This window comes from Manacus candei, unplaced genomic scaffold (genome assembly GCF_025592945.1).
Source record: "Manacus candei isolate 608988 ecotype Guabito, Panama unplaced genomic scaffold, ASM2559294v1 h1tg000050l, whole genome shotgun sequence".
Classification (NCBI taxonomy): Eukaryota; Metazoa; Chordata; class Aves; order Passeriformes; family Pipridae; genus Manacus; species Manacus candei.
The window spans coordinates 1,993,017-2,019,710 of NW_026138098.1; the positions used below are offsets into that span (position 1 = coordinate 1,993,017).

Consider the following 26,694-nt stretch of genomic DNA (forward strand, 5'->3'; position numbering starts at 1 on the left):
TCCTTCTATTCTGGGGAAGCAGGTGCAATTTAGACTACAAATGACTGCATTTTAGTGTAATTTATGCCTCTTGTAACTCATGACTTCACAATTTACAGGCTTCCAGGCCAGACAAGACGCACAGAGCCATTCTCGGGAGCGAGGAAAAGCTCCACAACGCCTCAAGGAGAAAGGGAAGGAGCTGAGGCACCGCTTCCCGCGCGGAAGGTTTTTATTTCCATAACCTTTTAGTTAAGATCGAGCCTAGCACAGAAACAGCCGCGGTGACGGCACTGGTTAACATTAGCAGTGATCGGTGTGGACAGCACGCGTTGTTCCCGAAATCCAAAGATACACAAGATACGCAAGATATACGAGATATAGATGATATATATATATATAAGGTACGTGAGATATATATGAGGTACAGAAGGCACACAAGCAGCCTCGCCGCTCTCCCGCCACCCCCCCGCGAGGGAAAGCCCCGTCCGGTTCCGGGCGCCCTCAGGGCGCTCCCGCTCGGGCCGAGGGGACGCCGGTCCCGCCTCACCGAAGAAGCCCTGCACGATGCTGAGGGGGTTGTTGAGCCAGTCGCCCACGCACGGCATGGCGGGGTCGCCCCTCGCCGCGGGGCTGCCGGCTCCTTGCGGCCGCCGCCTCCCGCTCGCCAGCCCCGGACGGGCACGGGCACTGCCACTGCCGCTTCCTCCTCCTCCCCTTCCTGCGGGAATGGCGGCGGGACCCGCCTTCTCCCCCCTCACGGCTGCGCGCGGCCGCCGCCGCCATCTTGGGTGAGGGCGGAAGGGGCCGGGGCGGGACGTGGCCGGGGCGCGGCCATGGCGGCGGCGAAGGCCGGGGGAGGCACCGCCGGCACCAACACCAACCTGCTCTTCTCCTCCTCCGCCACCGACTTCAGCTTCAACGTGCCCTTCATCCCCGTCAGCCAGGCGCCCGCCGCGCCCGGGCCCGCGCTGCTGCCCACCGGTACGGAGGGAGGGAGGGAGGGAAGGGCGGTGAGGGGTCCCGCCGGTCCCGCAGCCCCCGGGATGGGCTGAGGGGTCGGGGGAGCCCCGGGAGCCGGGCGGGGCTGCCAGGGGGGCTGAGGGCCGGGACGGCTCCGTTCGAGCCGGCCCCGGGGCTCTCCCAGCCCGCTGTCACTCGTGGTGCCTCAGCGCAGACGGGCTGCTTGGGCTCGCATATTCCGCTTTCTTGCGCTTAATTGCTTGTGCTTCCTTGTGTTCGATGATTGTGTGTTCGGTTTTTAGTGTCGGGGCTGAGGAGAGGGGGCGTTTGTGGCGTTTTCAGCTCATCGATGTTTCAGAACGTTCATTTCAGCCATTTAAAGGTCTCAGTGCTGAGGGTGTACTGTCTCAGTGCTTCCATTCAGGGTGTACTGAGTGATTTCACTGTTTTTAAGCTCCTCTCCTATTCTGCCTTCTGCTTTCCCCGTGTGAAAATAGCATGTTAAGCGGGCCCCTAAAATATCCTTGCTAATTTAATCCCGGTTCTGTTATCCTTTCCCTCTAAAGCCCTGATGGTGTTCCCAGCACAGCTTAAAATCTGGTCCTCCAGCACCTTCAGACGAAGGAATGGATCTTTCTGGGAATGTGTTCAGTCTGAGATTAAAGCCCTAAACATTAGAAATGCATCTATAAATCAGATATTTCAAATTTTACTGCACTGTACATGTTGCAGTTGGACTAATGACCTTTAAAGGTCCCTTTTAACCCAAACTGTTGCATGTCGAGTCCAAAATCCAGGACTTCATTTCAACACTGTTTTATCTTAGCTAAAATAAGTACTAATATGGCTGGAAATCAGCACAATCCATCTCTGTAGATATAATAAAATATTAGCCAAGTATGGCTTTGAAACATTTTTTTAGATCAGCTATGTTTTTTTTGGGGGGGGGGGAATAAAAGCATTAGAATATTATCCCTACTTACCTGAAATATCTAACTGGGTGATGTAGCCAGTGTATTTCCTGCAGGTGGAGAGGAGTGTTCCCAGTGAGGAAGTGGATTAATGTCACTTGTGGTTGTCTGGTGACAGTCTGTGAATGAGGAGGGAGGGAGGTACAGGAGGTTGACACAGTCACAGCTGAAGAAAGACTCTTTTGTACGTGGGGAGGACATTGCCCTTGTATGTCAAAGCTGTACATTCATTTTTTTAAATTGACAGGATGTGCTTGTTTTACTGCCAGGCTGGGCTCATGTTCCAATGTAGTGTTTGCAAAATTAGAAACAGGAAAGATAGAAAGTAACGTATTGTATTGTAAACCAGCACGTATATATACACACACACACATAATTTTTGTTTTGGCAGAACTTTTGTCAGTCTCATTTTGCAGGGAAAGCTGCAGTTAAACTTAATCTCCAAAACCTAGTTGAAATTGGAGAACAATAGGTGTTTTGTGAATGGGCATTTGGTAGAGGCCCTGGGAACTCTTCAGCACACTGCTACATATTTAGGGTGACCTGACACAGTGAGGTGAATTGCCAGTTATTTGGGAAAGCTGAGTGGAGAGTGTGGTGTGCAGTAGCTTCTCTCTGTTCCACGGTGTTTATGAAATATGGAAGTGAGGTGGATTTTGTTGTTTAGAAATTGAGACCTTTTATTTAGCATAAATGGCCATTCTGCTTGTAGCTGGGAGATAATCCCCAGGCCTGACTTCAGAGTGGTCACTGCTTGTAAATGCTTTCAGCATTCTCCACGTGATGGCCTACACACACAGGTTTGGGGTTGTTCCTCAGAGTGGGGTGAGTGCTGTGGGTGAAAGCAAGAGAAGCTGGTAAGGTGTAAGGTAAGTAATTGGTAAGGCAGGGGATGCCTCAAATTGGCACTGTCTGCAAAGACTACTAAATAAAAGATGGTTAAAATAGTTCTTTTTAATCTTGGCAGCTGCTTCTTTTATGATTAATTAATTAGAACAGCAGCCTCCTAGGGAGACTCCTCCGTGGATTCCCCTGTACTCCCTTGATAGTCTCTGGTACAGTTTTGTTGGCTGTGGATAAAGACATTTGTTGTTGGCTGGTCTGGGGACTGAGTATCAGAGAAGCAGCAATACCTTTGGGGTGTCTCCCCCACAGCCTGGGGATCATTTGATTGTCAGAGCAGATGAAACACAGTTCTAACCTCTGCAGATTGCACTGACTCCTTGCAAGGTGCTGCTCCCTCAGCAGGCAGGCAGTGCTGCTCAGGCCATCACAGGTTTAGCTGAGCTTGCTGTGAGACCTCTAATAATGTCAACCCTTTATTTTTTCCACTTGTTGCTAAATCCCTGTCAAGCAGAAAAGTGTGATTGACCAGAATTTGGTTTGTTTTCTCAATGGCCTTGTACCTTTTTTAACCCTCTCCTGCAATTATGCAGAATGAGGATTGATTTTTCTACACCAGAAATTTAGCTTTTATGCCAGGCTAGAGTAGGATTTTTAGGGAGAACTGGAGTAAATCCTACTCATCAAGTCACTTGGGATCATGAGTTATGGCCACCTTGCAAGTCAGATGAGAAACCTTGTGAGGGCTGTGCTAAAGGAGCAGGCAAGAATGGAATGTTTAATCAGTAGGTGTGGCCTATTTAGGAATGTTTTTAAAGTCTAATTTTTTATTTGATCTTGGAAGTCTGAAAATTAAAGCATAAAACCCTGTGCTTAATGATTGGTTCCATGGGGAAAGGGGATGAACCAAGGCTGCCCTTGCATTTGTGAGGCGTAAGTGAAGTTGGGAGGGATTTTAGTACCTGCCAAGTTGCCTTGGGAAGGTCCTGACTCCAATTATACTTTGGTTTCTTATTTAATGTTTTTAATATTTGTTGCTTATTCTGTGTACCCTGACTGACTTATGATCCATTTTAAATGTTCTTGAAGACTCTGTATCTTCTGTTTCATTTTATGACGTGCTTGATCACCAGAGTTGTACAGGCTTTGTAGTACTTCTGGCTTTCTGGAGACCAACAGTTTTGGCAATAGCTGCTAATGTTACAGAACATTTTGACTACACACAGCAGGTGGTTTGAATGTCTCACGGTGTCTCTGGTGGTCCTTTTGTCTTTGCAGATGATTCTGCAGACGTTGGGGAAGAGGACAGCTTCTTGGGTCAGACTTCTGCCAGCCCCAACCCACCACAGACTTTCAACTATTTCTCTCAAGTGCCCAGCAGCAGTGATCCCTTTGGAAGTATTGGGCAGCCACCCTTGACAACTGCTGCAACACCTGTGGGAGCACCAGCCTTCTCCAGGCCTCCAACTTCACCTCCACTCGTGTCTGGGTCACAGGATGGGCAAAATGCCTTTTCACCTCATATTCCCAATTCCCAGTCCTACAGTGCCCCACCCACCTCCCAGGTGGGAATCCCACCGTACCAGAGCCCTCAGCAGAGCTGTCCCCCACCCACCAGTGCTCCAGGACTTCCCCCAGGAACACCTCAGCAGGGCTACAACCCCTACAGACACACCACCCTGAGCAGCAGAGCCAACCCCTACCTCACCCCGCCCCAGCTGCAGCAGAGCCATGCCCCTGCCCACACCCCCTCCTCTGTGCCACCCCTGCAGATGTACCAGACACCTCCGGGGCCTCTGACACAGGTATGTCTGTCTGACACAGGGATGTCTGTCTGACACAGGGATGTCTGTCTGACACAGGGATGTCTGTCTGACACAGCTAGGTCTGTCTGACACAGCTGTGTCTGTCCTTCCCCATGGCCTGGGGCACAACAAAACCACTGAAGTCACCTATATTCGTCATTCCTGAGGTCCTGCTACCAGAACAAAACAACTGAGGTCACTGTCCCCTTTCAACTCTATATTTTACCTTTGGAAGGTTTCTCTTCTCCACCAAAAAAAAACCCCAGAAAAAGTCTTGAGCCATTTCTAACAGCAAAATTTTTTTCACTAGGAAAGAGAAACTAGAAAAGTTTCTTTTCTGAAACTGTGTTGTTTCAGGAAAACTTCCTGATTTTTGAAGTGAGTGTACTCTGAGGCTGTAGCCACATGAGCTTCTGGGGTCAGAAACAAAGGCAGGTTGTGAAGTTCTGTAGCTCTTTTCTGTGGGTTTCTGAGTTTGCTGAGTTTCAGCTGTGCTGCTGCATTGTTTGTACCTCTGCTGTAAATGGGGTCATTCAGCCCTTTGCAACATACAGGCTAAAATCTCTTTTCAAGCTGGTTTTGTTGGTGAAACCAGAATTTTTTGAAACTAAGTCACGTAAAATTGTCAGCAAATTCTTTGAAACACGTTGGTTGAGGATTTTGTGTGATATAAAGCATTAATCTCCATCCTTTTTTACCTTCACAGAAACATTATTCAAATAATGCAAAGGAGTAAATAATAACCTGACATGTTGGCCTTGAAAACAGCAAAAAATAGTTTTTATTTTGCCTGAGCTATTGCTATATCTCCCTTATCATAAATAAAGAATGTAAATACATAATGACAAAACAATGCAAAGACAGTAGAACCTAAACAATCTGGAGTTTTAGATTATATAATTTCAGAACTTCTGTTTGTTTGATTTATATATTGTACAATATTTTCGTGGTTGTTTTTTTCTTTCATTAAATGTATCATCAACCAAAGCAGTTGCTACTGCTGACATCACTTGCTTATAGTTGTACTAACTGGATTTTTTGTACAGTTTGCACAAAATCAGCTTTATGTAGGCTCTAATCCCTTTCAAAATCAGCTAGTTTTACTTGGCTGCATCTGAGTTAGAAATCTGCCTGTTGTGATCACTTTGCAGGATGAGAGCTATTACTCAAGTGGGCACTTGCTAAACCTGACAATCTTCATACAAAAGTGTAATTATGTGTAAATGAATAATGAGAAGAACTCATTTTTATTTTCATGCCAAGTTGTGTGGCTGTAAGAAATAAGCTCAGCTTGAGTTTTGGAAATGGAAAGCTGTGTGAGGTTGATATATATTTTTATTGCCCATATATTTTCAGTTTCCACAGTCCCAGCTCCAGGCTGCCAGGCCTGCAGGTCCCCTGGTCCCAGCCCCTCCTGTCTTGCTGCACAACCAGTATGAGCCAGTTCAGCCACACTGGTTCTACTGTAAGGAGGTGGAGGACAAGCAGATATGGATGCCATTCAGCCTTCTGGATTCTGCAAAACTGGAGGAAGTCTATAATTCTGGTAAGTTCTGTCTCATCCAGAGGGGAACAGAAGGACTGAAAGGAAAATACTGGAGTAATGGCACTGCTGTATGAGAGGGTGGTATGGCAGTAATAAGGAAGGTTAATACATATCTTGAAGATGAATTTTGTGCCACTTAATTTATTTCACTTCCATTATCTCTTGCTTAATGCCTTCAGTGTTGAGATGTATCATCCCTGGTGGATACCAGAATTTCTCACAGAACTCCTGATTATCTGTGTCTTGGTTTGCCTTTTTGTTAAGCTGTCAGTTCTGGAATGAGTTATCATCTCTGGGGATTTCTCAAAGCTTTTTGGTTGTGTGCAGAGCATAAAGAAGTGTTTTAGAAGCAACACAGCAGTTGCCTGATATTCTGTAGTTTCTCTTCATGGGATCAGTGTTGGGTCCAGTTCTGTTTAATATCTTTATTGATGATTTAGATGAGAGGATTGAGTCCACCATCAGCAAATTTGCAGATGACACCAAGCTGGGGGGGAGTGTCAATCATCTGAAAGGCAGGAGGGCTCTGCAGAGGGACCTGGATAGGTTGGAGAGTTGGGCTCATTCCAACAGGATGAGGTTCAACAAGGCCAAGGGCCGGGTCCTGCACTTTGACCACAACAATCCCCGGCAGCCCCCTGGGCTGGGGACAGAGTGACTGGAGAGCAGCCAGGCAGGAAGGGAGCTGGGAGTGGGGATGGACAGGGAGCTGAACAGGAGCCAGAGTGTGCCCAGGGGGACAAGAAGGCCAATGGATCCTGGCCTGGCTCAGGAACAGGGTGGCCGACAGGTCCAGAGAAGTGATTCTGCCCCTGGACTCAGCGCTGGTGAGGCCACCCCTGGAGTGCTGTGTCCAGTTCTGGGCCCTCAGCTCAGGAAGGACATGGAGGGGCTGGAGCAGGTCCAGAGGAGAGCAACAAGGCTGGGGAAGGGACTGGAGCACAAGTGCTGTGAGGAGAGGCTGAGGGAGCTGGGGGGGCTCAGCCTGGAGAAGAGGAGGCTCAGGGGAGACCTCCTCACTCTCTGCAACTCCCTGACAGGAGGGGGGAGCCGGGGGGGGTTGGTCTCTTTTCCCAGGCAACCATCAGCAAGACAAGAGGGCTGGGTCTTCAGCTGTGCCAGGGGAGGGTTAGGTTGGATATTAGGAAGAATTTCTTTGCAGAGAGGGTGCTCAGCCATTAAATGGGCTGCCCAGGGAAGGGGTGGATTCTCCATCCCTGGAGGTGTTTAAGGACAGACTGGATGTGGCATCAGTGCCATGGGCTGGGAACCACGGCGGGGTTGGATCGAGGGTTGGACTTGATGATCTCTGAGGTCCCTTCCAACCCAGCTGATTCTGGATTCTATATGATTCTATATGATTCTATAACTGTTCTAGTGGTCTAATATTGATCCCAGACGTGACTGGGGTGAGCGAGAAGGAAGGCTGTGTGTGTGTCAGTGTGGTAACTGGTGTGCCTCGTGTGCCACAGTCCAGCCTGACCCCGAGAGCGTGGTGCTGAGCACGGACGGGGGCCGCTACGACGTGTTCCTGTACGACAGGGTGAGGAAAGCCGTGTACTGGGACGAGGAGCCTTCGGAAGTGAGGCGCTGTCTGTGGTTCTACAAAGGAGAGAAGGACAGCCGGTTCATTCCTTACACTGAGGATTTCAGTGACAAGCTAGAGGTTTGTATTGCCTTTACACAAACTGCACCAAGACCTTAGTTCGTTGTATTAACAACCTTAGAAACACTTCTCTCTGTTTCATTAAAATGATTGCCAGAATGCAGTTTCTGGAACATAAGTAAGCAAATCTTAGGAAGGCCACAGTGCTCATGAATCAGTCCTGCACTGCTGTGACCTAAATCAACTTAGGCACTCTTCATGTGACACTTCTTATACAAACAAAGTTATGTAAATTATAACTGTAACATTACAGATGATGCACAAGGCCAGAAAATTGCTGAGGAGAAGACATCCTGATTTTGTGTAACTTATTTACTGTTTCAGGCAGAATATAAAAGGGCTGTGACTACAAATCAATGGCACCGGCGACTTGAGTTCCCAAATGGGGAGACCATTGTTATGCACAATCCCAAGGTAATAGATTTTGGCAGTTTTATCTCACAGGATTCATTAGGGATGAAGGAGCAAATGGATGGAAGCATAAATTGAATGCAGTCTTAATCTTGATTGATACTTGTTTTGGATATGTGTGCATTGAAGATATAAAGTTTATACATCACTCAACTTCTGCTTGCCTCAGTGTGCTGCCAGGTGGTTAACAGACAATGCTTTCTGAGACCCAAGGGGAATAAGGGTTTGCATGATAAGTATTTGCACTAAGCATAACTAGCAGCAAATGGTAGGCCATTTGAATTAGTTTAACCTCATACAGTCTGTACCTAATGAAAGATAATTTAAGCTGAACTTTCATGTGGAGAAGAGCATTAATCTAACTATAAGGTAAATAGTTCGTTTATTTAATCTGTGAGAAGTTTTCTACTGTGGCTATTTTTAGGCTGCAAGAATGTATAGCAAAACAAGCTTTAAAAGTTATTCTAAATATTCTGCAAACAGTCTCATGTTATTAAAACATGGACTTCAGCCTTGTTGAGTGGTGCTGTTATCTGTTCACTTATCACAGATGTAGTAATTAATAAATAGAACAAGCCAAGGGCCAGAATCATGGTTGCTTCTACTTGAAGCATTTAATAATGCTGGTTAAGGAATTGTGTCCAGTAAAAGCCTAGAGAAGGAGCACTTAAACCACTTGGTGTCATAAATATGAGTTCAGACTACAAGTGTAAGTCCTCTAAACAGCTGTACTACTGAATTCCTCACTTCCTAGTGAGGAGTTTCTGGACTACTTCAAATGCTGTTGTCATTCCCTGAAAAGCACTTCTTTTTTTCTGTTTTCTCCTTGTGATACAGTTATTGTAAATCAGGTAGTATTCAGTTTCCTCACATAAGGAAGAGTGGATACTGGGCACTAGGAGAGAGGAGCTGGAATAATGCTTGTCTGAGGAGTTAAAACTGTTCAGAATCCCTCAGCAGGCCCAGCTTCTCCAATAAGTGTCTACTTTTGTCTGAGTGATCTGGTTTCTCTTCACACTAATGAAGATTGTCTGTGGTTTTGGAGTCTGATTTTAGTGAAGCTGTCCCTGCTCTGGGGAATGGTCTTAGGGTTTTCAAGGGCTTTTTTGGTTATTTTTGCATATATGCTAGCTGAAGAAAAGATCTGAGTTTCAGATGCAAGGTAAAGCAATGGAAAAGTGTGTTAAACTATGCAGTGCTTTCAGAATAACAAGTCTTAAGGCTTTTTGTGTTCATAATTGGTAAATTACAACAAATGTATTTGCTGCAGGTCATAGTTCAGTTCCAGCCTGCTGCCACACCAGATGAATGGGGCACTTCTCAGGATGGTCAGGCAAGACCAAGGCTGGTAAAACGTGGAATTGAGGATGACCATGATGAGATTCCTGATGGTATGTGAGCCCTGGAGGTGGGTCTGCACTGGGACCAGCTGGGTTGGGTCTGTGCAGAAGCTGGACAATATGGCAATGCACTGTTCATGCCTACAGTCTAAAGGTTGAAGTTATTCCTTAATCTAAGCTGCTTGAAAGAGATTATGTGGTTGTGGGGTTTTTTTTAATCAAAAATATCCTATGGGCTCTGTTATGTTCTGAATCATAATAGGCTTTATAGAGTTGCTTGACTCTAAACTTCACTCCTTCAGTACATATTGGCACTCTGAATGTTTTATTTCCTTTTTTTACAGGAGAAATGTCCCAAATTGACCATCTGGTATTTATGGTTCATGGCATAGGTCCTGTATGTGACTTGAGGTTTAGAAGCATTGTTGAATGTGGTAAGTTTTGGCTTGTATAATGAGTAGTTGTGTTCTTAACTGTTTAAATGTGGTTCTCTGTAGCTCATAATCAGATAAGCAAGTAGTTTGTTGTTTGTTTTTTTTTTTAAAAAAAGTCCTTAGTGTTAAGAAGCTCAACTTCTGGTAGAATTTTGTCATGATTATTTTCCAAAAGCAGAATCTGTGTTTTGTCAGACTTGCAGCTTTACCTGTTAATACTAGTCCTCAATATCAGACTTGCAGAGTGATTTGGGTCTTGAGATCTGTGGGGTGGTTTTTTTCCTTTTTGTTTGTTTGGGGTTTTTGCTTTTTCTTGTGTGACTGAATGTGTTGCTTTGTGTGGTTTGTGTGCAAGGAGTGGTTTTCTGTTTGCCTTTTTTTTTTTTTAAATAAATTCTAGTACAACTGAGTAAATTAAAAAAGCCCTTTCTGGTCATGGAGTGAAAATCTCATTGTGAGATAAATCAAAGCTTGCTAGAAAAGTCCATTTTAACAAAAACATGTATTTTCTTATTGTTAGAGGGGTAATACTTGAAAAGATATTTCCAGTTGGCAGTTTCCATCATTTGTATTCTGATTATGTGTGAAATTAGGGGGGAAGAGGGAGTATTACTTAAGTACTGCTACTATCAGACTTCCATTATTGTTTTTCTTTGCAGTGGATGATTTTCGGACTGTTTCTCTGAAGTTGCTGCAGACTCACTTTAAGAAAGGTTTGGAGGAAGGTAAAGTGAGCAGGGTGGAATTCCTTCCAGTTCACTGGCACAGTTCTCTGCATGGAGATGCAACAGGTGTAGACAGGTGAGTGTGTTGCTTAATGTTGAAAACTTCATATAAGCTGTTATTTAAGAGGTTTTGGAAAGTGGAGGAAAAGAGCAGTTCCTGTGCTCTGTGGGCTAGATGAGTAAATGTGTGACTGGGTTACAAAAGAGAGTTGCTAATTTCATTTAATGAGCATTTTGATAAGGAGCATTGGGAAAGCTGGCAAGGCATGAGGGATATTTTCTCTTGTTTATTTTCACACACACTTTTCAGGAAAGTGGCCAGTGCATGATACATAATGGTGAGTGTGTAGGGGTGGTGATGGTAAGTATGAGGTGGTGAACATGGAGATGTTTTGTCCAGTAACAGGTTGTACAATTTAGAATGGAGAGTTTTTTGTTCTTTTCCTTCCTGCAGTCTGAGTTTGACTCTGGGAGGTGTCAGGATCCTGTTTCTGAGGAAGGCATCAAGCCCTCTGTCCAGTCCTAGAGGAGCTCCTGAATTCTGTTAGGCTACCACTCCTACCCAAATATAGGTACTTTGCTTCAAAAGAAAAAAGTCCTTGGCTCAGCTGCCTAACAGAATTCAGGATTCTATGATTCTAATTTTGTGTGTGGGTTCTTTTTCTCTTCCACTTCAATCTGCTCACAGAAGTTCTCTGTAACTGTGTGAGAGCAGTGTTGGAATAGAAAAGAGATTATTTCAGGCATTCCTGCAGCCTGGAGAGAAAAAAGGGAGCTGTATCTTTCTCGAATATGTACAATCAGCAGGTAGCACTAATGTATGAATATACAAGGCCAGAAGTCTGTGTTTTTTAAAAAAATGTTTTTAGAGACACTTTCTGTAGAATTTACATTGCAGTTCTAAGTGGAGTGACATTACCTGTCGCTTCAAAAGTTAACGAAGTCCTTATCTGTGTTTCTTAAAAGGCATTCAACACTTTTAATGGTTTTGTGTTACCAGGAACATCAAGAAAATCACTCTGCCGAGCATCGGGCGCCTGCGGCACTTCACCAACGAAACGCTGCTCGACATCCTGTTCTACAACAGCCCCACCTACTGCCAGACCATCGTGGATAAAGTCGGCCTGGAAATGAACCGGCTGTACGCGCTCTTCATGAGCCGCAACCCCGACTTCAAAGGAGGAGTCTCTGTGGCTGGGCACAGCTTAGGTGATTGGTTTAGGGCTCTTTGGGACAAACCAGCATTCCTTCGTTAAGCATCCAGCTCAAAAGAGCTGTTAGCTGACTAACAAACACCTCCCAGGAGCTGAGTTTATCAGGCTTTGAGAGAAAATTAGTACTTCATGCCTGAGTACATTCTCCCCCTCTGTCGTTTCCTTCTTGAAGACTTAGTATCTAATTTGCATTTAAAAGCTGACAGCTTATCTGGTGTCTTGTTAGGTGGGTGATTTCTGTGTCTCAGAACCCCCACTTAGTTAAATTACACTCATTTTTTGGAAGATAGAATAAGTGTTATAATGACATATTGACATGCTGGTTTGGGCTGGAACTTTTCCTCCAGCTTGGCAAGCAGTCTCAGGTGTTTAAAGAAAGATAATTTAATCATGGCAACTACATAAAGCATGAATGGAGGTGGGGGGGAAAGGGCTTGCTTTTAGCCAAGAGTAATTATGTTCAAATTAATAGGTGGGTATTTTATTTTAATTCAGCCGTGTTTTTTGACCAGTCTATTTGATGTTATTGCATATAAATCTTCCTTGAGATTTAGGGACAGGAATACCTGGCATTTTTCCCAAGTCAATTTTAATTTCTGTTTCCAGGTTCCTTAATTCTCTTTGACATATTGTCTAACCAGAAGGACTTGGCTTCATCAGTGAATTCTGGGCCCTTCTCTGCTGTTAATGGGACTGTGAAGGATGTGGCTGTTCATGATAAACAGGTAATTTGCTACTAGTCTTTCCAGCCCAATAGACCTGATATTTCCAGCAATTTTTTTCTTAATTTTTCAGAATTTATAGCTGAAACATGGTTGTGGGTTCTGATAGTACATTTGAACCTGTTCATGGAATTTGCAGTTTTGTAAATACTGTCAGTTCTCAGGAAAAACTGTTTGCATCTTGCTCAAGTTCCAAGTGGGCTGGTAATGGGATTTGATCATGAACATCAGCTTTGACCCTTGTGAACATGTACCTTGGTCTTAACTGTATCTAACTGGTGGGGGAGGTGTGTAAGAGGGAAAGAATCTGTCTGTGCTCAGGGTGGAAATGGTGACCAGTTGTTTGGTGAATAAAAGGAAGTATTTTTAAGTGTCAGAAAGCTCAACAAAACTTTTGTCTCTCTTAATAGTCTTTAAATATTTATTTTGCTGGTCTCTTATAAGAGGAGAATTTGCATCCCTCTTCACTAAAAGTGGATGTATATTTACAGAGCTTGCATGCTAATGTTTTTAAGAGAAAGGAATTCCACTTGGTTTGGCTTGCTGCACGTCGATTTTTCACTATTAGAGGATGTGATTCTGGTTCTGTGCTGTTTTGTTAAGATGACTGAAGATAGCAGTTCCTTGGGCTCCTCCATTGCCACATCTGGTGATGACCTTTGTGAGCCTGAGCTGGATGAGGATGCTGCCACTTTGCAGAAGACTCTGGAGATGCTGAGTTTGTCGGAGTATGTGAGCACGTTTGAGAAGGAGCGGATGGACATGGAGTCTCTGGTACAGCAGTGCTCACTTGGCTTCTGGGGGCTGCCCAGGGGGTGGGGTTTATATCTGGGGTTTGTTGTTGTTTTGTTCTGCTTTTCCTTCGAGTTTAGTGACCATGAGACACGAGAGCAGTTGCAAAGATAAGATAATCATGCATGACTTGAAGCCTGAGTGTTAGGTGACTCTTGTCCTTTTTTCTGGGTGTGGTGCATCCCCCCCAGTTTTGTTAAAGCACTTTGTTTCATGTCTTCTTAATGTTTTATATTTTCTATAGCTTTATAAAATGACTTAGCAAATTCATAAGTCATTGCCAGTAAGAAATTACATGTGTTACTAGAAAAGTTATGAAGTGTGCTTTGATTGTGTGTGTTTGCTGTTTCTTTAGCTCATGTGTACAGTTGATGACCTGAAGGAAATGGGGATACCTCTTGGACCAAGAAAGAAAATAGCTAATTTTGTGAAAGACAGAGCAGCCAAGCAGGTAAATACATTTTTCAGGAATGAAATAAAACATGATCAGGCTTCCTTGCTGTGGAGTAGCTTCTATTCTTGAACACTCTTCTTAACATCCTGGATATATTAAAGAAGTTTTGATGACTGTGAAATAAGCTTTTGTTTTGCCCTAACTTTGAAACTTTTCTCAAAAGGAACAGAAGAAAGCAATAGCAGAAAAGAAAGCAGTGCTGGCTGCCACACTCCAAACTCAGGAAGACACCCAGAAAGCAAAAGAGTCAGTTCCTTCTGTCTCCTCTCCAGAGGCTGGTCAGCACTCGAAGAGGAAACTCCCAGTTGGTGCATCTGTGTCTTCTGTCAACATTGACTACGAGTATTTTGAAGTAGGAACTGGCCAGGTGAGACTACATCCATTTAAATGATTTGGACAATCCTGTCCTTTTCTTTGTTTTTCTGTTTGTGTGGGGTTTTTTTTATGACTTTAAAATTATGACTTTGGACTACCTCCCTTGGTTGTTATACAAAAATGATGTTTACATAGAACTTCACCCTTTGGTGGGAAGGGGGGGCTGGGAGGGTGGGTTAGATTGCTGAAAAGCGAAACTTACTATAGCAAGGTTGTCACTACAGTTGATTTTTAATTCCAGCAGTGAGTGAGCTGTAAACACGGTTCTGTTCCAGAAGCAGAACTGTGTGAATGACAGAAGATTGAGTGACATCAGATTAAATGCCTCTGTGGCTTTACAGTTAACATGGTCGCCTCAATTGATCCATTTATGCTGTTATATTTAAGGTTTACCTCAAACTAAACTTAAAAACTTCCTTGTTTAAATATTTTTTTACTTTTTTATTTTTCCTTAAAAACCCACTTTAATATCATGGTATCAATATGCACTAGTACTATGATATTATTATGGAAAAGGGCAATGCAGCTGAAGCTTCCTGGAAGTGCTGTGAGCATGTGGTTGATTTAATACAGAACTTGCTTTTTCCTTCCTGGCTAAGCATCATATGACTTAGCTGGCAGTTCTGAGAGATTCTGTGTCTGATTTCTGTCTGCCAGGTTTCTGTGGTTTACAGTGCATTGGACTTTGAACCAGATATTTTCTTTGCTCTGGGTTCTCCTATTGGTGTGTTCCTGACTGTGAGGGGGGTGGAGAAGATTGATGAAAACTACAGGCTTCCTACCTGCAAGGGATTCTTCAATATCTATCACCCAGTGAGTAAGCAGAGCTTTTGAGATCTCATTTTAGCTGATGCTGGTGACAAGAAGTGTAGAATATGAAGTTCTAACTTCTGAGCATTACATCTCTTATTCCCTTACATACAGTTCCCAAAACACAAAACCCCCCTGACCCATCTGACATATTTATTCCACATATTTGTAATCTTTACTGCAAAAGTGAAGTAGGTCTGGCTATAGGTTCCATACCTATAGGGTTGGTTTGAAAATATTTGCCTTGTTTCTTTTCAGAGCTAAGGAACTTTTTTCCCTCCATTAATTTCAAGCCACTCTTGTAGATTTTTGTGCAGTGTTTGTGTTTTTACATTCAGTACTTTTGTCCTGTGTCATCTTGTTTGACAGTTCAACAGTGACATGTTGAATAGAGATCATCAGAGTGCAAGAAAATCTTGCTGTTGTGTTTCCTCATTAGAATCTCTATCTGTAGAACAAAACTGAAGTAGTTAATGAATCTACTTAATCTTATGATTAAACTAAGTTTCTGTAAATTCAGATAGTACAGAATTAAAAAATGGGTTTCTATTAATCATAACTAGGGATTTTTTTTCACTGAAATGTGATAATTAGAATAATTTCTAAGATAACTAAATGTCAATATGTTGTTTCTCAACAGCTTGATCCAGTAGCTTACAGGTTAGAACCAATGATCATTGAAGACATGGATTTAAAACCAGTTCTCATTCCACATCATAAAGGCAGAAAAAGACTTCATCTGGGTAAAAAGAAAACTTATTTCATATGGATCTCATTTTTCTTATTGCCTCATTTGATGCATTAGAGTTTTATAAAATTTTAAGAGACTAATGAACATTCTTGGATATCTGACACCCTGTTTCTCCTGGACATCAGACATGATTCCACCCAGTCCCATAAGTTGGGCATTCACAATTTGATTCAGAAGTAATAATGATAATTCCTCCAGATTTGAGCTTCTCATTACCCAAGTTCCATTTAAAAATTGCTGCACATTTCTTGTTCACCTTCATTTCTAAGATGCTGTCAAACAGACACTAAATTTATTGGTTTCTCTTACCTTGCCCCTACTGACCCCCGTGATGTGTTTTACCAGTGTCTGTTCAGGATTGCAAACCTGGAGGAAAAGGTGTTTCTGCAGCCACTGGGCAGGGAGTGGATTTTGTTGCTCACAGGCACCCATCAGACCAAGGTGCTCTTGTGAAATTTTGCAAACCTAATAAGGAAAGTCAGTTTTGCTGTTCAGTTGACAAGATTTCTGCTGTACAAGTTCACAGAGCCCTCCCTAAACATCTTCAGGCACTCAGGTGGAGCAGTTCTGCAGAATGGTACTTTAGAGTGAGTCTGCTTTCCTAGACTAGACAAGATACTTGTTCAGGAATGTTCTAGTTTACAACTCTTGTATTGTAAAGAACTCTCCTTCATCCAGCATTTCCCAGCAGTGTGAATGTCAGATTGTTACTGGGGACACAATTCCTGAGCTGTAGCAGAATTACAGGCTGAGGGAGTGCTTCTCCAAATTCACTACCACTGCAAGAGACAGTGGCAGCTCTTCTGGTCTCTTCTGCTGTGCTGGAGTTTGAAATTAGTCTCTCTCTCCCCTTCCTTTTGTGTAGGGTGTGAGGAGTGATTGTGGGGGGTGATGGAGCTATTTATGTCATTTATGTGGACCCTTCTGCATTTGGAGACTGTTGAACTGTTTCCTGTGCTAATAGGTTTTAACTCATTAACCCATTCAGTGAGAAATCATTTGTGTATTAATTGCATTTCCCTTAATCTTTTTGAATGGAATAGAGAAGCAGGAAACACATTCATGACACAGCAGGCCTGTTTCTCCTGGGAATTGAGATATTTGTTAAACAGAGTTTCATCACTCTGGTTTTAGGTTGTAATTTTAAATCCTTCTGTATTGAGATTTTTTTGTTGTTTGTTGTTTTTTAGAGCTGAAAGACTCTCTGTCTCGTATGGGCTCTGATCTGAAACAGGGCTTTATCAGCTCTTTGAAGAGTGCATGGCAGACCCTGAATGAATTTGCCCGTGCCCACACATCTTCAACTCAGCTGCAAGCAGAGCTGGAGAAAGTAGCCAACCAAATAAAAGAGGAAGAAGAAAAGCAAGTAGTAGAAGGTATGTGGACACATTATTGTTTTACCTCTAACTTGTTGAGCTCAAATTAATTGAAGCTTGAGTATCCCAGTGACTGTTTGCTATTGATTTTCCTGACCCTGCTAAAGAGACCTCTCTGCTAAGCACCAGGTTCCCACCAGAGCTGCTCTGTCACTCTCCCCCTCAGCTGGAAGGGGGAGAGAAAATCCAATGAAAGGTTTGTGGGTTGAGATCAAAATAAGGAGAGGTCACTCAGCTGTTATTGTCATGGGCAGAACACACTTGACTTGAGAAAACTGCTTTAATTTGCACACTCTTTCAACTTTCTGTTAGAATGGCAGGTTTCTAAATCAGGTTTCTAAATCAGGTGTGTTTTCTTTCAGGGCAAATCAGTATGAATAAATCTTTCCATGATTTATTCTCGAGTAGTTTTCTACTGAGTTTTTTGGGAGGAGCTTAGAAGCATTTAGGTGTGTTCTCTAACAGAATAAAAATAAGTTTAACTCAGGTGTAAATAATACCCTTAATAATAGCAAGGGCAGGATTGCCAGTTGTGAATTACCTGTCTGTGTTTGGCAGTGCTGGCTTTGTCTATTCTTAGAAAGACAAATCACTCCTCTTAGTGTGGATTGAGGATAGTGATTGACACTGTGCAGGAGAGATGTAAAAATAAGTCATGTCAGGTTATTCACTCATAGAATGACTGGATCTGTGTATATATAAAACAGTGGGGTTTGTTCTGAAAATTGCTCAGCTACTGCTTTTCATGAGGCCTTTTTCAAACAAACTGTTTAAACTGTTATGAAAGAAATAAGCCTATAATTCCAGTCACCTTTCTGAACTGTGCAGTTCTGGCCAGTTCTGGTGGTTGTTATTGTCTTATCTCAATCTCTTGGACATTTTAGCAGGGGAAATTTCTTGATTATAGTCAAGCAGGCTGTGCTTGGAAATAGTTTAAACCTTAAACTCTTGTCATTTTAGCTGAGAAGATCACTGAAAGTCCAGAGCCTCCAAAAGATGAAGATTCCTCAGTGAAGGTGGGAATGCTGAATGGGGGACGTCGGATTGATTATGTGCTCCAAGAGAAGCCAATAGAAAGCTTCAATGAATACCTCTTTGCTTTGCAGAGTCATTTGTGCTACTGGTAAGAGGAAATACTTGTGATTCTGTAAATATTGCTTAAGGTAACCAGTATATATGAATGTCCAGGAATGGCAGGCTCATCTGATTTCAGAATTCTGTGTGAGTGCAGGGTGCACGAATCTATCATCGTGTTTGTACCCAAGACATTGCATGCTGTTCTCTTGACCTTTGACACTCAAAACACACATTTTTGGCTACTATCATTTTCAAAACAAGGAGAGCTCTGTAAGCATTTTGACAACTGTAGTTTTTCAAATCAAACTGTTCATGGACTGCAATATGTAGTAAAACTTAATTGCCATTTCATGTTGAAATGACATTGCTGGATGCTCTGCTATCAAATATTAACAAAAAAAGAAGAAGAGGAAGGCAGAGTGGAACTTCCTGTAAATTTGGATGGTTATGATTGACCACTTTTATGCAGTGGTTGCTTGTACACAGAAAGAAAAAATTATAGAACAAGAAGCAGAGTTTGGTGTCATCATGTGGTCAGAGCTGTAGTGCAAAATTGCTTCCCTGGATTTGGATTTATTTTTTTTAAGGTGCTTAAATATCTCAAACAGAGAAAGATATCATTCCACTTATACAAATAGTGCAACTCCTGACCTGTTGCATTAGCCCTGATGAGTTGCTCTCTTTTTTTGGTGTGCCATTGCATACATTTTCTTACTGTCATAAAATCAGGTGCACATGAAAATCCACAAGGTGTGGAAAGGCAGAGCACAAGACCAGCACACTTGGAGGTCAGCTGTGAGCTGAGCTGAGCAGTGCTGGGGAGGGAGGAGTGACTGCTCTTTTCTTTTGAGTTTAGCAGGTGCTGGACAAATAGTGCTCTACATTCTTTTTGAAGGGTTGACTTTCACTAGCTGATAATTTTAGAAGCAGGCATTTTCCCCAGAAAATGTGGCATTGAAGCGTTTCCTGAAGGATCTTTATATTCAAGCCAATATCACTCACCCTCAAAGCTCAGGAGCTGCCCGGGAAGGGATTCTGGAGGCTGCTGTGAGCGCTGAGCTCTGCCCAGACGCCCCAGTGGTGGCAGTGCCGTTCCACACGCTGGTTAAAGGCTGGAGAATTCTTTGCCACGGGGTGGCAGCCGCTCACTGCCAGCTCTTTAAAAACTTGCTGCACTTAGCTGGGGTTTGTCATTCGATTAGGGGAGATAAGCCCGGTGAATAATGACCCAAATGAGAGAGCTCTTTTTTGGGGAATGGTGAGAAAAGCCTTAAATGAAATGCTGGGCGTGTTAAGAGAGAGCAGAGCTCCTGTGCTTGATTGTGGAAAATATTTGTAGTCCCTTAACTTGCATGTTTAACTCAGTACTGATGTTCTGTAAATTATGTTCCTCACATTTGGAAGATCACAGTCCTGAGCACCTTAATCTCCTTTGATGTCTCCCTCTGTCACTTATTTTAAAAAGCACAGGAAGCTGCCCTCATCTAACTCCCACAGCTTTGAAACTTTGTTAAAATTTAGGTGTTTAACTTTTTTATTTTTACAGTGCTCGTTTCATTTTTATGTTGATGGTGTTTATATGGGTTTAAATAGCATTTTACAGATGAATCAGAAAATTAAGTCTATTCATGTCAAATTTAAATTAAGATAGCCTGAAGGTTTGATTTCTGAAAATAAGAGGCAAAACAGCCACTTGGGAACATGGCACTTGAATTATATTAAACTTAAAATTATTTGAGAACTATCTTACATTTTAATGGCAAGGAAGGGAGGAAGAAAGTCTGGAAAAGTAGAATGTATTCTTTTTAGAGAGCTGAGATAGCATGAAATGACTTCAAGAATTAGAACATGGACCATATTGAACTAACTTTTTATTTTTTTTTCATTCTTCCTAGGGGTTCTGAAGACACTGCCTTGCTGTTCCTCAAAGAGATTTACAGGACTATGAATATCAATCCTGAGCAGCCACAGCATTGATGTCTAGAAACAGGAATTTGTAAGTTTGCTCCAGTATAACTTATGGACTCATATCAAATTCAGCTGCTTTCCTCTGAAGTTTAAATTACAAGGCAGGCAGCCATAAAATGTCATTTTGATTGCAAAAACAATATCTAGACTTGAATGCAGGGGTTGTCTTCGAGTTCTTTCCCTCTTCATTCCCAAAAGATATCTGATGTTGGTAGTTTTGGTCTGGGATAATAACCATCAGTACAAACATGACCAAAGCATGATTTCTCTTTATCATGCTTCTCCCTCAGTTCATTTGTTCAGTGAATGTTCCAAACCAGGAAAACTTGGAAAACTTGGATCTGTTGAAACTTCATTTACAGTGCAGTAGATTAAAGAACACCAACAGTGTTTCCACTTCTTTAATGTCCATATTGTTGACCAGTGGGGCACGTGTATGACAGCAAAAAAGCTGCTTGTCTCCCAAGAAAGTGTTAAACACTGATATTGATAAATTACTGAAGTATTTTTGTTTTATTATCTTTGTATAGATTAAGGATTTCAGTAGAACAAGGGAAATGACACAGCATGGAAGTTGGTTCACTTTGAAAAGAAATTAATACACAGTATGATTGAGTATCTGAGATAGAAATATTCTTGCAGGTATTTTTATTTTAAGATATGTGTTTCCTAACTGAGGATCTGTATTGTACCAGTTTGGATCACTAGATGTTGTAGAAAAGAATATACTCTCTTTTGAGAGGCAAGGAGGAAATAATGTGCACCTTGCCTTTTTGGAAGGCAAGGAATCATACAAAAAGAGAGTTTCTGATGTATTTCTCCATTTTCAGAAGAACTGATAATGCCAAGCTACATAAATACCCAGCATGAAGAGAAATACTTGACATTTCAGAGGACTATTTGAGGCATCTTTCACTGCTACCATACAGTTTTAGTAGTCTTTTGTAACAGAGTGCTTCTGATGGTCAGTTGATAGCATCTTTTTTTAAAATGAAATGTCAGGGCTGATCAAATGCATTTTTTAAAGCACAGGCAAGTGAAGGAAAAGGCCCCATTTGGCTGCACACTGTGCCAGTGGTGTGTCAGCTCTCACACTGGCTTAGGCAGTGTCTCAAGGCAGAATTGCAAAATTTTTTCTCTCCTTCTCTTTCTTTATGACCACTTTGGTTGAAATCATATGGAGCTTATCGTGAAGGAAAGGCCTTTAAGTGCCTTTGCAGGAGGGGAAGGGAACGTGGTAATTTATCTCTACAAAGTAGTTTGTTGCTCAGCTTCAGCAGGCTCTGGCATAATTGTGTTTTATCACTGAGAACTGCACAGCTGGAGGAGGGTTTAGCAGGATGTCACACAACAAAGCACAGGCAGGGAAGTCTGTAATTCCATTAGGAATTGCTCAGAAGGCCCCTCAGCACTTGGTTGACTGAGCAGTGTTTGAGGCTGGGATTCAGATAGCAGAGATTTAAGTGGGAGGGCAGTAGGGCCCACTGGAGGCACTACATGACAAGAGGTGTCCTGGGAATGCTGCACACTGGGAGACCAGGATCTTTTCCACAGGAGAAGAAGTGTCTTTCCATACACTGTGTAAAATATTATCACATAAATCTCGAAGTACTGAAGTGGAAAATTCTCCCCCAGTGTTAGTCAGGTAGGGTTGGCATTGGTTTTTTTTCTCTTTTCTGTTCTTTAAGACTTTCAAATGTGAAGGTAATGGATTATCCAGCAGTGCCTATGACAGCAGCATCCATTTCCCTACACAGGAGCAGAATATCTGAAGAAACAGCCCCTCTATTTGTGGGCTGCTCAAGGGGAAGAGTAAATGCCAGAGGAGCTCTGGGCTCCCTCATCATATTTTCATATTAATTGATTGGAGTGCTGAGACCTGACCACTTCCCTGCCTTCACGTGCAGAGCTGCCTCTTGCTGTCCAGTTTGATTTCCTGGCTGCTGGTGCAGATCCCTTTAACTTCTTGGGGACTGTGGCAATTTTGGAGTAGATAGAAAATGAGCAGAGGCAGGCTAAGGGAGGAGCTGGATGTTTGGTTTTGTCTCTGATTGTTTTGCTTCTGAGACAGGGATGGAGTTGGCCCTTTCTGGGGGTTGTTACCTTTTGAGTTTGACTTTTATTTTGTATCAGTGACTTGATTTAGCTCTTCTAGATCATCCTGGAGCTGGTCTTTGTGAAACACTAATACAGTGTTTCATGTAAACAGTGTACTAAAGCTTGGATGTGTAAATTATCACATCGGGGTTTTGTCTCTATTTAGAGTAGGATAGTTTATTACCATAAGTTAAAGAATCTAATAGCCAATTAAAATGCACAGTGAATGACATCCTATTAGCAGCTGTTGTGAGCTTTTTCTGTTTGTAATTGTAATTGCCAATTTGTGTCCACAGAAAGTATATTTCAGAGGCTTATTACATTAAAAATTTGATTAAAAACGTGTACGGATTTTTAGATCTTTTTGAGTCCTCTTGAAATGGAATGTTGGCATGTTTAATTTTATTAGTACTGCTGCAGGAATAGAAAACTTGATATATTTCATATTTCCAATATGCTCATGTTCTGTTTTCTCTGCACAGCCACACCTGTTGCTCCCACAGACCTGGTGAAAAACTCTTTGGAAAACATCTGGTATTTTCATATTTACACATGACAGGATAAGCATCAGACTTCTTTTTTTCTGCCAGTGCAGAACTTGCTCAGATTCTACCTTCTTGTGTCACTTCAAGCAAACTTAAATTCCGAGGTGCTCAGCACTGTCCATCAGGAGATGGATGGAATGACACAGTTCTGATCCTAAATCAGTTTAATTGTACAGTTGCCAAGTATAAGGTGATCAGTGAAGAAGTTTATTTTGGCATGCAAATCATTACTTCTCCTTCAGCTCTCCTGTCTCAGCTGGCTGTCAGACATGCTCTGCCTACCAAGGCAGCTTGTCCTCATTAAAAAGGACTTGGTGGAACAGCAATAATCTGTTTTTCTTGACATGTTCGTTCGTCCACCTTCAAACTATAAAATGTGAGCTGTAGTTATAACTATCTTTAATACAGATCACACAATCCAGTTCATATTTACTAACAATTAGCAACCAGAATCATTTTCTTACTATTGTAAGTGTGATGGAGATTATTTTATAAAGACCTTTTTAAGCCTCTGTTAAGAGTTTTACTGTTGCTTTTTTTTTTTATAAGTAAAAATGAACTTTTGACTTTGAAAATGTTAGAAGTTTGTTACAACTAGTTCAGTGTTCACATATCCTGAAATGAAGAACAATTTAAAATAACATTTTGATCTGGTAATTACAGAATTAGAGACTGTTCTGAGTTAATTAAGGCAATTTTAGTGAAACCAGACTGCAGTTGGGAGAATTAAAATACTTACCTTGATCTTGCAGTCCCACATCTCAAGACAGTCAATGTAAATAGGATCCTGAAGCTTAGGGGTGCTGGATAATAATCTGGATCCAGACCTACAATCCAGGCTCCATTTTTTGTACCAAAGTTGAAATGAATTGGGTGGTGTGAAATCCTTGGAATTCATGTCTCGGAATACTGAGCTGCTGTACCTTTCCTTGGGCTCCAAGTTACATACACATTGTGGCTTTTCTTAATATTGGTGATTTAACCTTACTACTGACTCTTTGCCTCTGTTATTGCAGTAAATGAATTCTGAAATGCAGTATGTTTATTTTTCTTTCCTTGATATATGTAAAATACACATTATTGTGTATATAATTGGATGGCTGTAATTAAAAGTACCTTACTTCCAGTGGAGTTTACAACAAGGTTTTGTATTTCTTCACAGAAAATAGGTTGGAAGAGACCTCTGGAGAGGTTGCTTAGTCCAACTTCCCTGCTCAGGGCAGGAGGGCTCAGGGTCTGGTTCAAAGCTGGAGATCCTTTGCTTCTCTGGGCCCTATTTTAAACTTTGCTTTGGTTGCAAATTCTTTTTCTAATATAGAGTCAAATTTCCCAGGTGGAGCTTGTATCTGTTGCCTCTTGTCCTTTCTCTGTGCATCTTCAAGAGTCAAGTCTCTGTCTTCCCTTGTGCTCTCCTGATTTTCCTGTTTGGCTTCTCCAGCCCAAGCACTTTCCATGGCATCTCCTGCCTGCCATACACTGTGACCCTCTGGGCATCTTGGACTTGCTTCAGTTTATCAAAGTTCAACTTGTTCTGGGAAGCAAGTTTGCCAAAGGAAGCTTTTTATCCAAAATATCAAATATATTTGTAAAATTAACCTCTGAAGATAAAGTTTAAGTTTTACAATCTGTTTTGTTAGTTAGAATACAAAATATATACATACATATATATATATATGTATGTATGTAAACAACAAAAACTCCACAACCACTGGCCTTATTTTCCTCTGAAGTATCATAGAGTGGAAGGTTATACACTTGTGTTTATCAGCCTTGTACAACACTGAATAACCTGAGTCTCCTTAAACAGCATTTTTTGAGGAGCTGCTGGGCTGTGAAGGATCCCCTGGGAGGGAACAGCAGCACCAAGGAACAGTAACATTTTATGAGGTGTCAGAAGTGCTGTTGCTTGGTGCACAGGAGGATGTTGCAGGTGAATGAGGACCATCTGGAGTGGAGGGATTGTTTTGGGAATATAGCATAAAAATCAGTTCTGGTTATACAAACAAAAAATTGCCTGCAGCTACAGTAACTAATCAGTGTTACATCTTAAAAGCATGGGGAAGTTCAGACATAAAGGAAGGAAAAATTACAGTGTAACCTGTAATTATATAAACCACAAGAAAAATAAATGGAATTTATAGAGTGATTTTATATCTGTTATAGATTAATGTATTACTTCCTCAGCAGAAATCATCCCAGTGTGCTGCAATAAAGTATTAGGCAGGCCCTATACAGCACAGCTTCCAATATATGCTGCCCTAGGCTTGCTGGCTTTTTATTTATTTTGGTAGGTACTGTGATGCACAGTTAAGCAGATAATGCTAATTAAACTTTAATTGGTCAATCCATAAACAAAAACTGAAAGTTTTCCCTGTCATATTTTCATCTGTGCTGAAGTGATTGTAAACATTTAAAAAAAGCAAAGCTCTGCAGTGCTGAAACCATCCCTGGGACAGATCACACCCAGCACAGTGCAAAGACAAAACACTGCCAGTTACTCACAGAACTGTGTGAGTAATTCTTGGTGCAAAGGAGGGCATTAATCACACCCTGTGTTGCTCTGTAGCTTTCCTAAAGACATTTTCTCTGCCTTCCTGCTCCTGAACACCTGCAGTGATGTTTGGGAATGGGGTTATCCTCACAGGCTACAGCTGCTGTAGGAGGACCTCCACCCACAGAAACCTGCTCAGCTGGGGCCCTGATGAGCTGCTCTGATGCCACCTTTGTCCTGGGGCTGGTGCTCTGGTCCCTTCATTTCAGCAGCAGAGGTTGGCTGAGCTACTTAGATCAATATTCTTACAATTATCACATTCCTGCCAAGTGTTCTTTGGAGGATCCTCTGAGCAAGGTGCCTTCTCCCTGCACTGCTCTGGCACAGCCCCACTTCTGAAATGGGAGAGAGTCTCTGTGCCCTGATATGTGTCTGAAGACATTTATGAAGATGTGAAGACTTCTGACAACATAAGGTGCTTTGTTTGGTGAAGGTGTCAGGAAGTAAGTGGCTTTACACCCCTTCTGTGAGGAGAGGGGACTCCTCCCAAGGAGTGACACTTGTGTGAGGTGTGTCACTCCTGTGGGGGTCCTGCTGTGTGGAATGGTGTGGAATGCTGCCATGTAAGCAGGTATGTAACATTGTGTTCATCTTATTTTGTATCTACACATCTGGTAAAATGCAAATTTTTTGAAAAGAAGTTCACTGAAGGATGAAAGTTCTCAGACTGTGTCTTTTCCATAAGCACTTAATCCTCAGGGCATTACAAGAGAGAACATGTGCAGGAACCAAAGGTTGCTGGTGCAGTCCCCAAAGCCACAGAAGTAGTGAAGGGCACAAAGTACACTGTGTAGGATAAATTGGAAATGGAAAAACAACCCAGGAAAATGAAAAATTAATCACTTTGCAGTGAAGGGTCCCACCTCTCTGGATGCTCCTTTCAGACCCTGGTACAGCCCAGTTTTGCATTGAGGCCTCGTGTGGAAAATTAATCTTCAGGTGGAAATTTTTATGAATGAATTCCAAGGAAATAATCAGAGCCTCCCTAAGAAATCCAGCACCTTCCCTAAAGATTGCTGTTTGGATGAAATGAAATCTTTCATTGAAAACTTTTCTTTTGGAAAACTTTCTGTCCCCTGCTCCTCTCCTGCTGTTCCAGGAGCCGTTGCTTCCATCAGTAGGACTGTTTCCTCTGGGAACACCTCCTCACACATCTGTTCATAGAAGTAGCACACTCAAATGATTTCTCCTTGTGCTGGGAGATGCCTGGCATAACACAGAAAATTCCCAGTAACTGTGCTAGAGCTGTCCTGGTCCTTTCCCAAAGAATGTTATATTA

General features: G+C 42.3%; 1 protein-coding gene across 1 annotated transcript; it reads left to right on the forward strand.

Annotated features, from left to right (window-relative positions):
- The first annotated feature begins 383 nt into the window (after nucleotides 1–383).
- Nucleotides 384–23,900, forward strand: SEC23IP (SEC23 interacting protein). The gene is made up of 19 exons (XM_051800377.1): nucleotides 384–963; nucleotides 4,035–4,561; nucleotides 5,918–6,107; nucleotides 7,580–7,773; nucleotides 8,098–8,187; nucleotides 9,455–9,575; nucleotides 9,869–9,958; nucleotides 10,618–10,759; nucleotides 11,684–11,892; nucleotides 12,504–12,622; nucleotides 13,223–13,393; nucleotides 13,767–13,862; nucleotides 14,029–14,232; nucleotides 14,898–15,053; nucleotides 15,691–15,793; nucleotides 16,992–17,177; nucleotides 18,138–18,300; nucleotides 20,150–20,250; nucleotides 22,802–23,900. The coding sequence occupies exons 1-18, from the start codon at nucleotides 399–401 to the stop codon at nucleotides 20,229–20,231; spliced, it is 3,408 nt and encodes a 1,135-aa protein (XP_051656337.1). The 5' UTR covers nucleotides 384–398; the 3' UTR covers nucleotides 20,232–20,250; nucleotides 22,802–23,900.
- The last annotated feature ends 2,794 nt before the right edge of the window (nucleotides 23,901–26,694 follow it).